The following is a 15,392-nucleotide window of genomic DNA, read 5'->3' on the forward strand; positions in this document are numbered from 1 at the left end:
ACAGTATCTGAAACTGAATTTGGTAACTCTCAAAATGGGAGTTAAGAGTAATTCTAATGTATGAAATATATATCTGTGGAAAATCAAGTACTTTTGCAAATTAATTAAGCATATTTGAAAACAACTGAGAAACGGACAATTTCAAGTTAAATATTACATTCATTAAAAGATCTATTAAATAGGAACTAACATGCTGGCTACAAAGAAGCATGTAGAATATTTAAATATTCTACATATTTAAATATGTAGAAATAATATTTAAATATTTCTACATATTTAAATAGACTGGTATCATTAATACAACTAAAGACTTAAGGTTTTTGAAGACTTCTCTTCATTTTGTAGACACTGTGGCGTTACCGTATTTACCTTTATGTTGCCTTCAGCAGATCCTGTAACAAAGTACTCTTCTGTTGGGTCAACAGCAATGGCTTTAACAGGAGAATCATGGCTCTGGAAAATCTGCCTCTGCTGTCGTTGTCGAAGGTCAAATGCACATGTAAAGCCTTTTCTGCCACCTGATATCAGCAGCTGGTGTTTTGGAGCATATGCTAAAACAGTAGCTCCACTATCATGGCAAGTAAAAGCTGAAAATTAAAATTAAAGTGAAAGAAATTTAAAAGTAAAACCATTTAATAGTAAAAGCAACAGACTTCTGGCTTCTGGCCAAGGTAGAATGAGAGATCACCAATTTACCCACATACCTCAAACCATTTAAAAATTTAAATGACATATAGGAAACATCAGTTTGAGACAGTGGACATCAGGCAAAGAAAAATGATCTCTAAGAGATGGGAAGCAAACTGGGAGAGAGCCATACAACTGCTCCCGTGATTGCCCATGGAGGGTTTTCTGGCCATGGCACAAGGGGAACCCGAGTTGGTCTGGGTGCCTTTTTCCAATAGCCATAATGGAAAATCTCTTAATTCACAAGGCACAGGTGGTTTTGCCTCAGAAGTAGGTAAAATTTGTAATGCCTGGCAGGCATTTGTAAAACTCAACAGGCATACAAAAAGGCAGGAAAATACAAACCATAAAAGGCAGAAAATCCATCCACCAACACTAACCCAGAAATTACACAGGTGATGGAATTAGTAGATAAAGAAATCAAGTCATCAAAAGAAAGATACAAATAAAAAGTGCAGAGATTAAAAACTACAATGTTAAAATGAAAAATTCACTATATGAAATTAAGAGATTACACAATACAAAAAAGAAAATGGTGAAACTTGAGGACATATCAATAAGTATCAGAAAAAACAAAAATACAATGAAAATTTTTTCTTAAAAAAGTTGATCCTAACAAATCTTAAAGAAAAAAAGTCTGTAAATAGCTCAAAGACAATGGCATACTGATTAAGAGTGAAGATTTGGGAGTTAGACTGTCAAGATTTAAATCTTGGTTTCTGCATGGATTTCAATAAATACCTTAGGTGAATTTGTTTTTAACCTATGTCTCAGTTTCATCATTTGTAAAAAAAAAAAAGAGAGAGAGAGAGAGAACCCAGGCCACCTAACAGGTTTCTGCAAGGATTAAATCAGTTGATATATTTAAAACATGTACAGTACCTAGAATATACTAAGTACTCAATAAAACTTGGTTATAATTACTCTAAGAATCTAAAGAAAAAATTATGGGGAAGGATTCTTTGAATCTGACCAGCCCTTAGAGATATAACTTACACAGAATAAAATGCAGAAATTCTAACTGTACACTCTTGATGAAGTCTGACTAATGGATACATCTGTATAACCATCATTCAGGTCAAGACACAGAATGTTTTCATCATCCCAGAAAGTTCCCTCATGCCTATTTGCAGGCAACCCCCTCTCCCACAAAGGCAATCACTATTCTGAATTCTATCTGATTAGTTTTACCCATTCCTGAACTTCACATAAAAGAAATTTTATGGTACATACTCTTTTGTGACTGGCTTCTTTTCCTTCAACATAATGTTTAAGAGGTTAATGAATGTTGTCACATGTATCAGTGGACTATGCTTTTTTTTTTTTTTTTATTGCTTAATAGTATTTTATTACATAAATAAACCAGTTTCCTTCTGGATGTGTTTATGTTGTTTCTAGTTTGGGGCTGTTACAAATAAAGCTGCTAAATTTTATTACATTAATATATTAATATATCTTGTATATTATTCCTATACAAGTCCTTCTGTGGACATGCGTTTTCGTTTCTCTTGGGCATATATGTAAGAATATATACTGCTGGGTCATGCTATGTACATGTTTAACTTTATTAGAAAATGCCAATTTTCCACAGCAGCTGTATCATTTTAGGCTCAGCAAATCATGAGGGCTTCAGGTTCTGTATATCCTCACCAATACTTGGTATTCCAGAATCATTAATTTTGGCCATTTTATAGAGCGGGATCTTATGGTGATGTTAAACACTTTTTCATAAGCTTACTTGTCATTAAGATACTGAGAAGAGAGTCAGTTTTTAAAGTCTTGAATATATTATTTCTTTCATGGTTTGTGCTTCAAGTGCTGTATCTAAAAACTCATGACTAAACCCAAAGTCACCTAGATTTTCTCCTCTATTTCCTTCTAGAAATTTTATAGCTTTGTATCTACATGTAGATCTATAATTCATGTTGAATTAATTTTTATGAAAGGGGTGAGGTTTGTACCTAGGTTCCATTTTCTATATATTGCCATCCAATTGTTACAGCACTATTTTTTGAACAGCATCTGCCTCCAATGAATTGCCTCTGTACCTTATTAATGATCAGTCTACTAAATATGCATGGGTTGATAACTGGGCTCTTTATTCTGTTCCATGATCTCTATTCTAAAGTCAATAACATATTTTTATTACTGCAGTTTCATAGTAAGTCCTGAAATCAGTAGTAGTATGACTTCTTCAAGTTTGTTTTTCTTCAGTATCCAGTATTTTAGGTTTGTTGCCTCTCTATAGAAATTTTTATTTTTATTTATTTTTTTAAATGTTTATTATGTGTTTGTGTGAGAGTGAGAGACAGAGACAGAAGGAGGGAGGGAGGGAGAAAGTAGTGGGGGAGGGGCAGAGAGACAGGGAGACAGAGGCTCTGAGCTGACAATACAGAGCTCGATGCAGGGCTTGAACTCACGAACCGCGAGATTATGACCTGAGCCAATGTGAGATGCTTAGCCAAGTGAGCTACCCAGGTGACCCCTCTACATAAATTTTTAGAACCAGTTTCCTGGGATTTCTACTGGGATTGCATTTAGTCTCCAAAGTTGAGAGGCAGTGATATCTTAATAACATTCACTGAGTCTTCAAATCTGTGGATATGGACTATCTCTCCATTCATTTAAATCTTTGATTTCTTTTATCTTTTTTTATAGGTTTCCCCAACAGAGACTATACATATTTTGTTAGATTTATGATTCATTATTTTGGGTGCTATTATTTCAAATTCCAATTGTTCATTGCTGGTGTATATGAAAGCAAGTGACTTTAGTACGTTGACCTGGTATCTTGTAACTCTGCTACATTTGCACATTAGTTCCAAAAACTTTTATTTTATTTTTGTTTTGGGGTTTTTTTTCTGTCAATAATCTTCAAGATTTTATACACAACTGGGGTGCCTGTGTGGCTTAGTCAGTTAAGCATCCAACTTCGACTCAGGTCATGATCTCTTAGTTTGTGAGTTCTAGTCCTGCATCAGGCTCTGGGCTGACAGCTCAGAACCTAGAGCCTGCTTCAAATTCTATACTTCCCTCCACCCCCACCCCCCCACCTGCTCACACTTTGTCTCTTTCAGAAAATAAATTAACATTAAAAAAATTAAAAAATAAAGATTTTCTACATAATCATGTCCTTTGTGAATAAAGGCAGTTTTATTTCTTCTCTTCTAAATGTATACCTTTTATTTCCTTTTCTTGTCTTACTGCATTAGTTAGGACTCACAGTATAATTCTGAATAGGAGTGGAGAGAATGGACATAATACTGTACAGTAACTGACTGGTCACAGAGATGACTTGTGGCTATCAGATTCAAAGTAAACTGTCCTTCATCAAGTACAGAGAAAAGTCAATTATATACATTGTATTTTTCTGCTTTTAAAATCTGGGCCATTGTGGGCAAAATAAACCTCACAGGCTAATAAATTTGTCATTAAAGATAAATCCATTAAAAATTTATTCATGATATTTGTGACATTCAAAATTTGAAAAATGCTTTCAGAACTTACCATGGACTAAACTATTGGCAGGTGCTACAAGAGTATCCCACAAACATATGTTTCTGAAAAAAAAATTATTTCTTGAGCAACACAAAAATTAACAGAATAACAAGTAAGCTTATTTCATATACTTACATAACATTCAAATCTTGCTCTAACAAAAACCTCAAATACAAGTAACATCTATTTATGTATGATTAATTTTTACACAAAATTTAAAAAACTACTTACAAAACGGAATAACTCTAGATTGACATGTATGTACAAATAATACTATATGAAGTCTGAATGTGGAAACTACCTTTTGTATCCTCTCATTCTTTAACGTAACAAATGGACTGACATATACCAATAGCAGGAGACACTGAGTTTCCCAGAGCACAAATAACATGTTTCTGTTATGAATGGGAGCCCTTCTACTCCGGTTCAATCAGTTACAAAAGAGGCACCAATATACATAAGGATTTCTATGGAAGATGGGCTGAAGACTCCATATTCCTACAATCCAATTTCTAGTGCAAAGTGAGGCCTCACAGATAAAAAGAAAAACTCAGTAACTTCAGTAGACATTTACCTCAGAACTCAGCTGTGTGAGAGAAGTAAAACATGGGGGTGTGGAGATGGAGGAAGGAGGAGATATTTTCTTACATATTTAAGGTTTGGGGGGAGATGGGGATAGGCTGCCACTTACTAGCTATCGTACACCTAAGAAGTCTTTGAGTTTCTCATTTTCTTATTGTGAAACACTGATAATATCTAAGAGAGCCACTGTGAGGATTAATGAAAGAGCAGGGTCAGTAAATAACATTTTTTCTTTCCCTCAAGCCTTCTTAACATATAAGGAATAATATGGAGAAAAATTAATTTCACTATCAAATCATTTTTCTCTGAAAGTCTTAAAGTAAAAGACATCAGAATATTAAAAATACAGAAGGAATTGATTTTAACGTCACCACAATTTCCTTAGCTTTACAATTAGAACACTAAAAACGCTCTAAGAATGAAGTCTTTATAATAAAAATATTGAAAAGCACAACTGTGAAAACATTGTTGAGACATAAGAACATAAAGCAAGTAAGAAATAAAGCCCAGCTGTAGAGACACACACTTACATTTCCGTTACAATCTCTTACCTATTGTCAGTTGAAAGACCAGCTGTAGCTATCAAAGAGGAGGAACTAACGAAAACAAAATCGTTGGCTGTTTTGTTATGACACTGCCAGGTCTGGAATGGTTATGAAGAAACAAATGTTATTGCTGTCACTTACCATTTTATAACCAAGTAGATGCATTAATCAATAAGGGATCATGTAATATGTGGCTTACTTAACTCCCCTTGTCTTTTTTCCCACCCCAAACTTGTAGACAAGTTTCAAGAGCAAAACAGAGAACTCTCCTGTACTCTCTACCCAGATTCACCTATCTTTAACATTTTGCCACATTTGTTTTGTCCCTCATTCCCTTTCCCTCTCTCTCTCTCACACACACTTGCCCTGGACCATATAAACAAGCTGCATTATAAATCCTTATGAGACCTTTTACTTTAGTTCATCTAAAAGTTCAAAAGAAAACAAACGGAGGTTAAACATTAAATATTTCTCTTAGAATATTTGTGAAAATTTTTCTCTTAAGAAAAACTAGAATTTTAGATTATCTTAAAATGAGTTATTTATTTTCAGAAATATTTAAGTTTTTAGATAATTTAAAAAAATTTTTTTATATACATTTTATTTATTTTTGAGAGAGAAAGAGAGAGAGATAGAGAGAGAGAAAGTGTAAGCAGGGGAGGGTCAGAGAGAGAGGGAGACACAGAATCTGAAGACAGAATGAAGGCTCTGAGCTGTCAGCACAGAGCCTGACGTGAGGCTTGAACCCATGACCTGTGAGATCACGACCTGAGCCGAAGTCAGACGCTTAACAGACTGAGCCACCCTGGTGCCCCTTAATAATTTTTCAAATATGTGACTAAAAACATATTATTAATAGTCAACAAAATTAGAAAGTTTACAATGTTTCTGTATATTCCTCTTAAATATAAGAGGTTTAGCAAATTATAAACATTTCCAAGTTATAGCTGTTTAGATCTTTTTCTTCAATAAAAAATGATTTAAGTATGTCAAAATTATCATATCAAAGATTCTTCCTTTGAGTCACTTCCCCACTCCATTTCACCACCAGTGGAGCTAGACGATGGTATGTCATTAAAGAGAACAAAATGCACTTTAACCCCACAGAGCCAATAATGTACATTTTGAATCCAATTTATCTTTTTAGATGTTAAAAAAAAGGCAGACCCTTAGGGTATGTAAACCTACATATTTAAATCTTAACTTGGCTTAGTGAAAACATGAGGAAAAATATTCTTTTACAGTAATCTCCCCAACCATCCCTGCCTTGCTTGCTTTCACTTAGTTCAGTACCATATTCCAGAATCTAACCTTGAGTGAATTACCAGAACCTTAACCCATTTCTTAACTTTTTAAATAGGTGCTGTTTAGTCCTATAAAGGGCTTCTCTAAAGAATAAATTAAATAGAAACTCAGTGTTTTTGACCCCCTGCCCCAAACTCACTTTTCTATGAAGCAGCAAAAGGTTCATGAAGCCTGTGCAGTCCTGAATAGAGACCATCATTTTTTTTTTTTTTAAGACATAGACAAGAAAATAATAGTACCAGCTGTAACATATCCTTTCTACTTTGTTCATAGTAGAACAAAGGCTGGAAAAGGGCTTGAGTAACCCACAGGCCACATGGGTCTCTGGAGGTACCATGTTTGTTCTATACAGGTCAATTTTCCAAGTTACTAGAGACCAAGAAGTTTATATCTCACAGAGTAATTTTCTACTACAAGGACAGGAGCTTATAGTAAAGCAACTGAATACAGAGAACTAAAAGATTTTATTTTTTGGCTTTAATATTTATTGCCTCAAATATATATTCCTGTTTTCTTTAAAATAAAAATTCAAAAAAGTTTAAAGATAAGAAAGTTTGGCTTACCAGGTACGGCTTAGGCATGCTTCCAGTCACTGGACAACATTTCCAATTCGTTTGATATAGGCTTAAATATCCATCAGCATCAACTATTCCAAACTGAGAGGAAAAAAAATTAAGTATTTAAGCATATATCTACCCATACCCTCACTGTGAATCTCTTATTTTGATCTTAAACATTTAATTGATAAATTGACTTTTACTTCACCTATGCATGGATCTAGTTCAGAATAACATTTAGCTGCTGCTTAAACAAATTCCAGGTGACACAGAAGAAACACACATCAGACACATATTGTATTACACTCACCAACAGGACAGTCTAGGTATTCTCTAAAAGTACTCAAAAAACAGGATACTGGATTTACACATTAAGACATGTGATAAACATTTAGTATATATAAAAAAGAAAACTGTTCATTTAAGGACTTCCAGAATATTCAATAAGTAAAACATGCAAACAACAGGAGAAAGTAAAATGAAACACAGATAATTATAGTAAATGAATTCCCACTATGGAAACTCAAGGTAATTTGAGTTATTACACAATGGGGGAGTATATGTCACAGATCGAAAAGGATGATCTTTAGATTACAAAACTAGGGGTGCCTGCGTGGCTCAGTCAGCTAAGCATCCGACTTTGGCTCAGGTCACGATCTCATGGTTTGTGGGTTCGAGCCCCACATCGGGCTCTGTGCTAACAGCTAGCTCAGGGCCTGGAGCCTGTTTCAGATTCTGTGTCTCCCTCTCTCTCTGACCCTCCCTTGCTCACGCTGTCTCTCTCTCTCAGAAATAAATAAAAAAACATTAAAAAAATTAGATTACAAAAATAATGTTTGTTTACATACAGTTTATAAAATAAATGTCTACTTTGAACTTCTCCCATCTCCCTACCTGGCAATTATTAACAATCTGAGGTGCCCCATTTCAAATCAGTTCTATGATTATTCAAATATGCACACATATAGGGCTTTTAAAAAAAAATTAGAATAATATACAGTTCCACAGTTACACTTTTTACTTATTATAGCCACCTTTTCACATCAGTTCATTTAATCTACTTCATTCTTTGGCTGTGTGTTGTATATGGTTGTATTAGCACTTTTGAAAACTTCTCCCTTATAGACAGTTTCCAATATTCCCGATTACAAAGTGCTGCTTTAAATATTCTGGTACATATACCTTTGAGTATTTATGTACAATACATATTGAGAAATGGGAAAGTTTTATCAAGTGGCATCATTTAAAATTGGCAGATGAAGCCAAAATTTAGTTGTAAGTGGTACTATAAATTTACACATCCATTTTCTTATACATTAGTCCACACTGCATACTACTAAAATTTTAAATATATTTGTTAGTATACAAAATAAGGGCTAATTTTAATGTTCATTTCTTCACTTATTAGTGAGGATTGTTGGCTACACATAGGTTTTTTTTGTAAAGTGACTTGTTCATATGCTTTATATACTTCTCTATTGTCTCTTAAAAAATTTGACTGATAGGGTGAATAATAGAAAATTAACCCACTGCTTACTAAGTTTGTTATAGATACTTTCCCAAGATCTATCCTTTTTGTGATTTATACTATGTTTTCTGGAGTAGACCAATGTATGGTCTTCAGAAAGGATATATTGGAATGTGTTAAATCTCTGCACAGTTAAAAATATATTTGTTTTGGGGCACCTGGCTGGCTCAAACTGTTAAGTGTCTGACTTCGGCTCAGGTCATAATCTCATGGTTCTTTTTAAAAAAAAATTTTTAAATGTTTTATTTATTTTTTTGAGAGAGAGAGAGAGACTGAGCAGGGGAGGGTCAGAGAGACAGAGGAAGACACAGAATTCAAAGACAGGCTCCAGGCTCTGAGCTGTCAGCACAGAGCCTGACGTGGGGCTCGAACCCATGAACCGTGAGATCATGACCTGAGCTGAAGCCAGACGCTCAACCGACGGAGTCACCCAGGAGCCCCATAATCTCATGGTTCTTGAGTTTGAGCCCTAATTCAGGCAGGCTCTGTGATGACAGCTCAGAACCTGGAGTGTGTTTTGGATTGTGTCTCCCTCTTCTCTCTGCCCCTCCCCAACTCATACTCTGTCTCTGTTTCTCCCCCTCAAAAATAAACATTAAAAAAATATTTCTTTTGCCATCAAATAGGAATGACAGTTTAGATAATGATACCTACTTCCCATTCACTGTCCATCAGAATTCCATGAATATTGCTCTATTTGTAAACTCTACTTTTGAGTAGGCCAATGCCACTTAAAATGGCATTTAATCCATATTAGCCCTAACTCCTTCCTTGAAGCTCTCTTTATAACTGGATTAAAAATCAAAAATCAAATAATCAGGGTGTGTCTAGGCATGTGATATTTCTCAACACTTCTGCTCAGTACTTGGTAGGTTCTTTTCAGAAATTGTAATTTTTTGTTTTGGGAATATTTTTATTTTATTATATTTTTTAAAAAAAAATTTTAATGTTTTATTTATTTCTAGGAGAGAGAGAGAGAGACAGCGTGAGCAGGGGAGGGTCAGAGAGAGAGGGAGTCACAGACTCTGAAACAGGCTCCGGGCTCTGAGCTGGCAGTCAGCACAGAGCCTGACGCGGGGCCCGAACCCACGAACCGCAAGATCATGACCCAAGCAAAAGTCGGACGCTTAACTAACTAAGCCACCCAGGCATCCCTGGAATATTTTTATTTTATTTTATTTTATTTTATTTATTTATTTTTTTTTAATGTTTTATTTATTTCTAGGAGAGAGAGAGACAGCGTGAGCAGGGGAGGGTCAGAGAGAGAGGGAGTCACAGACTGAAACAGGCTCCAGGCTCTGAGCTGGCAGTCAGCACAGAGCCTGACGCGGGGCCCGAACCCACGAACCGCGAGATCATGACCTAAGCGAAAGTGGGATGCTTAACCGACTAAGGAACCCAGGCGCCCAGGAATATTTTTATTTTAATAAGTACTTTGAATATAAAGTTTCCTTCTATTCCATCATTGTTTTTCTTCTTCTGAAATATCTTTTAAATTTCTTTCATAAATTTTCTTGGGTCCAGTCTCAATTTATTTCTTGCATTACTTTCATCATAGAATAATTTCCTAATTCTTCCCAGTTACAAATTTGATTTTCAACTATTTTCAAAAGTCTAGAATTCAGCCCTTACAATGAGGGTGCTCTATGAACCGAATTTAGGGAATCATATGTTTTACATTTCCAAGAATTCGTTTCATGTCCACTGCCTTTATTTTACAGCAGCTTGTGTTTTTGTTTTAGAATGCAGTATCTTCTTGGGGCGCCTGGGTGGCTCAGTCGGTTAAGCATTCAACTTTGGCTCAGGTCACGACCTTGTGGTTCAAACCCCACATCAGGCTCTGTGCTGACAGCTTAGAGCCTGGAGCCTGCTTTGGATGTCTCCCTCTCTCTCTGCTTCTCCCCTGCTTGTGCTCTGTTTCTCCCTCTCTCAAAAATAAATAAACATTAAAAAAATTTTTTTAAATAATAAAAAAGAATGTAGTATCTTCCTGAATCTGAGAAATTGTTCCTCACAGGTCATTTACTCTGCTTAATGACTCTTCTTAGGTTCAATGACATCTGGGAGCCCATTTCTGTTCATCGTTGACAAAATTACTGTCATCTGTTCTATTTACCCTAATAGGCTTCCTTACTAAGGGAAATAGCATGCTTAGTTGTTATGCTATTTGGCTCCATCATGGCCAAAGTGAATGAACAGCAAGTTGACTGCCTGTTTAATATACTTAGGCAGGCAATGGAGAATAGTTTCCTGTGCTTTAAAATAGCATATGTAGAAGGCTATAGTGAATGCTAAGTCTATAAAATAATTCAGACTGTAGAAGATACTAAACGACATGCTAAGGAACACGGGCTTCTATATATGATAAGGAGCCTTAAAGGCTCTTGAACAATGTCATCTCCTTTACAGTGTAGTTATATAACTATGTTACTTGTTATAGAACTGTGTTGGCAACATGAAGGATGCATTAGAATGGTAAGGGTTGAGGTATAGGAACTACTTAAGGAGCACTATAATATTAATAAACTAAGTAAAAAAGCAAGAGCCATAAAGTATATTTTGATACATCACACAAATGAAATTACAGTAGTACTCTAAAAGCTTCCAGATTAAGTCCTCTCAATTTCCCATTTAAGGGAAAAGAATGTTGCTCATTGGTCTGGAGAAACCATAGTCTCTCAAAAGTTTGTTTCATAGCTACATGAAAAAATTGGTACTGACTTTTATGAAACAACAGTAAGATAGCTAAGTGATAAATATGGTAGGCAAAAAAGGTTGCAGTGCACCAAGATATAAACAACACATGATAGGGGTTGAAGGTTTGTAAGTTGAGAGAAAAGGAAAAGCAAGATGGCTCATCTGAGAGGGTTCTGTGTGTTTTTAGTGAAGCATGGTTCTAAAGATGAAAAAACAGCCTGATTTCTCCTTTATTGCTCTCTGAGTTGACAGGGAAATGCAAAGGGGGCAGAGGCAGTCTGAGGAAGACTGTGTGAAGTGAAGATAGTAGAAGTTCTACAGCAGACAAGTTGGCAAGCTTTTTATCTTAGAGGGTCATAGAGTAGGCTTGTCATCTATGAAGTCTTTGCTTTCCTAAACTCCATTGTTGTAGTGGAAAAGTAGTCATGAAAATAAATCATGAGTGAGGTAGCTATGTTCCAATAAAACTTTATTTACAAAACATGCGGCTGGGTCATGATTTGTTGACACCCTGTTCTAAAGCAGTCCTCAAAAGTTTAATGTAGGTACAAATCACAAAAGTATGTGATTAAAATGTAGATAGTAATTCAGGAGGTCTGCAGTAGAGTCAGGAAGTAATCTGGATTTTTAATAAGCTCCCAGATTTTACTACTTGACCGTACGTTGATTAGGCTCCAGAGGACAAAGAAGGTAGAAGTATTTAATCAAAAATGTGTAATATATGGTGGTCCTATAACCATTTGGTCCATAAGTATCATTTAAGTGAATTTTAATGGATATATACACACACACACATATATACACATACATACACCCACATACACACACCACCCAATATGTTGTTCCAGGAAGAACCAACTGAACATTAAGTGTTCTCAGAGAAGAATTTTATACAAAAGAATTCATATGGATTAATATTTTATCTTAAGTTCACTGAGCTGTTCTCTTCAGAAACCCAGACTAGTAACATTTATAAACTTCCAACACAATCAAACCACATTCCTATTTACATTTTTATAAGCTACCTTATTTCCTTGATAGTTAAATCTCATCCTTGTAACTCTTGAATTGCCACCAGATCGAAAACAGGTTATTTGTTGAGAATGGCCCCATTCAAACATTCTGACACTTCCATCTTGAGCTCCTGTCAGATCTGCAAGAAGGACAAATATGGCAAACTTATTGCAGGAATCTTTGGAAAGTTTATTTGTGAATCCAATGTGAAAACCTGTATGACAGAAACACCTATGAATGAATCACAGTCAATTTACATGAACTGATCTTTGTTATGAAATTTCAAATGAATATTTTAAATCTTAAAAACAGATAGTTTTATGATGACTTTGACTTGACTAAGAACATATCCTTACACTATCTGGCAGAAGCAATTAAATCAGACCGCTAAGAATTTTATTCCTTTTGTAATTATCTCAAAGAGGTTTCAACGGCCTTTAATAAATACTTTGCATAATAACCAATTAACAAATTCCTGGGTGTACAAATGAGCCAATTCTTACCAGTTGTACTATTAATGTTTGAATTTATACATTTTCTGTGGGGGGAAAAAGATTATAGGAAGTCTTGAACATCATGCATGATAAAGAAAAATATCACTTGTAATACTTATTCTAATTGACTGGATATCTCAAGTATATGTTGTATGTTTCACTGAGGAATATGAACAAGCTAAATAAATATTAATTCTTTATTTGCCATTTACTAATTTGGTGATATTAGGAACCTTATTTAACCTCTCTGAGCTTATTTCATATTGTCCTGTAAAAGGGGAATAATAATATATAAGTTGATGGACAGTTGTTAGAAGTAAATGAGATAAACCATATAAATCATTTAGAAATATGCCTAACATATATTTTCATGGTTCAATTTATGTTAAGTATAATTATCAGTAGTAAGGTGGCATTCAATGTATTAAAAGGCTGATTTTTACATTATTTTATACTTTTAGTATAAGTAACAACTGTGTTACTCTCTTCATCTTAAATATAAACCCCTGAATGCTGTTGTTGGCTACTGGAATATAACTGTGAAAACAGGTGCTATGGCACATACGACAGTGAAGAAGAAAAGGACACTGGATTTATTAACTGTATGTTATCAGAGTATCTCTCATAAAAAAAAGCGGTACAATTTTTTGATATGCTATTAAATTGAAGGGACATGAATACCTCTTAATTAACACACACTGTGCTTATTACTGTAACTGAAATAATTAACCAAAAATAATATAGCCTGCCTGAGAGTGTAAGAACTTACTAATAACCATTTCCTATGCCTACTATTAGTGTGTCTGATAAAATGCAAACTGACAAAATATTAACAGAATACAAACTCATTACGAAGAAGCAATAAATGACCATAATATCGTTCAGATTGTACTAAAAGATGGGAGTGACCCTATTAAATAATAACCAGAAATGTTCAAAAATAAAATGTGCTAACTTAGAAACATGCAATCAAAATGATAAAAGTTTACTGCATCAAGTTAGCCTTTTCTATTAATTCCAGAAAATTTCTTTTTCTGTTTTTATCTAATTTTGAAATGAAAATTTTATTTACTAGTAAACATTCTCTACAAGAAAAGTAAAATAGTTGACTATCTTTCAACTGAAGCTAAAAGCTTCATTTAAACTCCTTTGAACACTGGCTGATTACTATCAACTTACAGTAAGGAAGAGTTGGATGAGAAGTCATTCTTCTGACATTATTAATGGCTTTCTTAATCATCTGTTAAGAAAAAAATTGTTCTTCTATAGTTATGATAAAAAAAAAGTAGTATTAAAAATACAAACTGTGACAGGAAATTAAGATAACATTTATTTATTTATCCTTATGTGATTCCGTAACTACCATTTTGGGTGCTAAAAATACTAAACATGGTTCACAGAAATTAAATTTAATAGGTCAGCTCTCTTACATTTAAGTATACATACATTTTCAGCATCATTGACTAGGCTCTAAGAACAAATTCACCTTGAGAATTTACTCTTACCTCCTTTCTTGCCAATTCTTTTCTGATCCCATTAAATTTATTGGAATAATCCTGAATAGTTTAAGGTTAAAAAGACAGGCAGAAGCATGTGAAAAAAAGAGAGGTAAACAGAAAATGTATAAATTTTTAATTGATAGTTTGGAACTGTTTAGTTATCCATTTTTACATCATGCTTTGAATGATTTAAGTAGCCTGTCAAATAAGAATAAAATAAATACGTGAAACGAAAGGGATAATTTTAATTAGTAGAACAATTCCTATTTGTATAGCACCACAAGTATAATTATGTTACCCTAGGTTTGTAGCGTGAGTCTCAAGTAGATTTGTTCCTGTGACGTTTAAACTGCCCATTACACTACAGTTGTGAGTAAGAAGGGGAATCGGTAGGGAGGGAAGACCGCAAGCCAGCACAGGCGCTGAAGGACAGAAACACCAAAAGGTGTTTATGGCTGTAATTATATTCCCACAGCAGAAGTTGGGTCATGACAACTATTCTTTTTGGTTAGAATTTGTAATTGAATAAATCAATAGAATCAAAAAAATATTTTATTAATTCTTCACACAAAAAAGAAAACCTGAATGTTTCTTTTAGTTAGTAAATTTCATGGTGAAATTTCATGTTCCTTTTAATTAAAAAATGCTTAAATATTCCTGTTCTCTTTCTTTTCTGACTAAAGCAGCAAAGAAAAAACCGTAAGTAAAAAGTACATAAACAGATGTTTAAAGAGTTTCTAAGAGCATATTCAGAACATGATAAAGGAAAGAAATTGTTACATATATTACAAGATCCTTATAAGAAACAACCATCGTATTACACTGGGTCTTTTTTTAAGGATGGAGTGGGGCCAGTTCAGCTAATTATGCTTACAAATTACAATGATCTCCATTTAAAAAGTGTCCTCGGAAGATGGAAATGGAAAGAAAATTCAGTCCTCATAGGAATGACAATAGTAAATTTCTGTATTATCATGCTTTGGAGT

At 34.3% G+C, this 15,392-nt stretch overlaps 1 protein-coding gene across 2 annotated transcripts in view; it reads right to left on the minus strand.

The window, feature by feature from the left end:
• The window catches only part of DMXL1 (Dmx like 1), a 130,168-nt gene that overhangs the window by 4,248 nt on the left and 110,528 nt on the right, over nucleotides 1-15,392 (minus strand). For both annotated transcript variants that reach the window (XM_039244948.1, XM_039244947.1), the window contains 6 exons: nucleotides 14,087-14,147; nucleotides 12,425-12,552; nucleotides 7,181-7,273; nucleotides 5,319-5,410; nucleotides 4,195-4,247; nucleotides 370-587 (listed from right to left, as the gene is read on the minus strand). In XM_039244948.1, coding sequence (XP_039100879.1) covers nucleotides 370-587; nucleotides 4,195-4,247; nucleotides 5,319-5,410; nucleotides 7,181-7,273; nucleotides 12,425-12,552; nucleotides 14,087-14,147 — 645 coding nt within the window. The remainder of the gene's footprint in view (nucleotides 1-369; nucleotides 588-4,194; nucleotides 4,248-5,318; nucleotides 5,411-7,180; nucleotides 7,274-12,424; nucleotides 12,553-14,086; nucleotides 14,148-15,392) is intronic.

This window comes from Hyaena hyaena, unplaced genomic scaffold (assembly GCF_003009895.1).
Source record: "Hyaena hyaena isolate Hyena2069 unplaced genomic scaffold, ASM300989v1 scaffold_250, whole genome shotgun sequence".
NCBI lineage: Eukaryota > Metazoa > Chordata > Mammalia > Carnivora > Hyaenidae > Hyaena > Hyaena hyaena.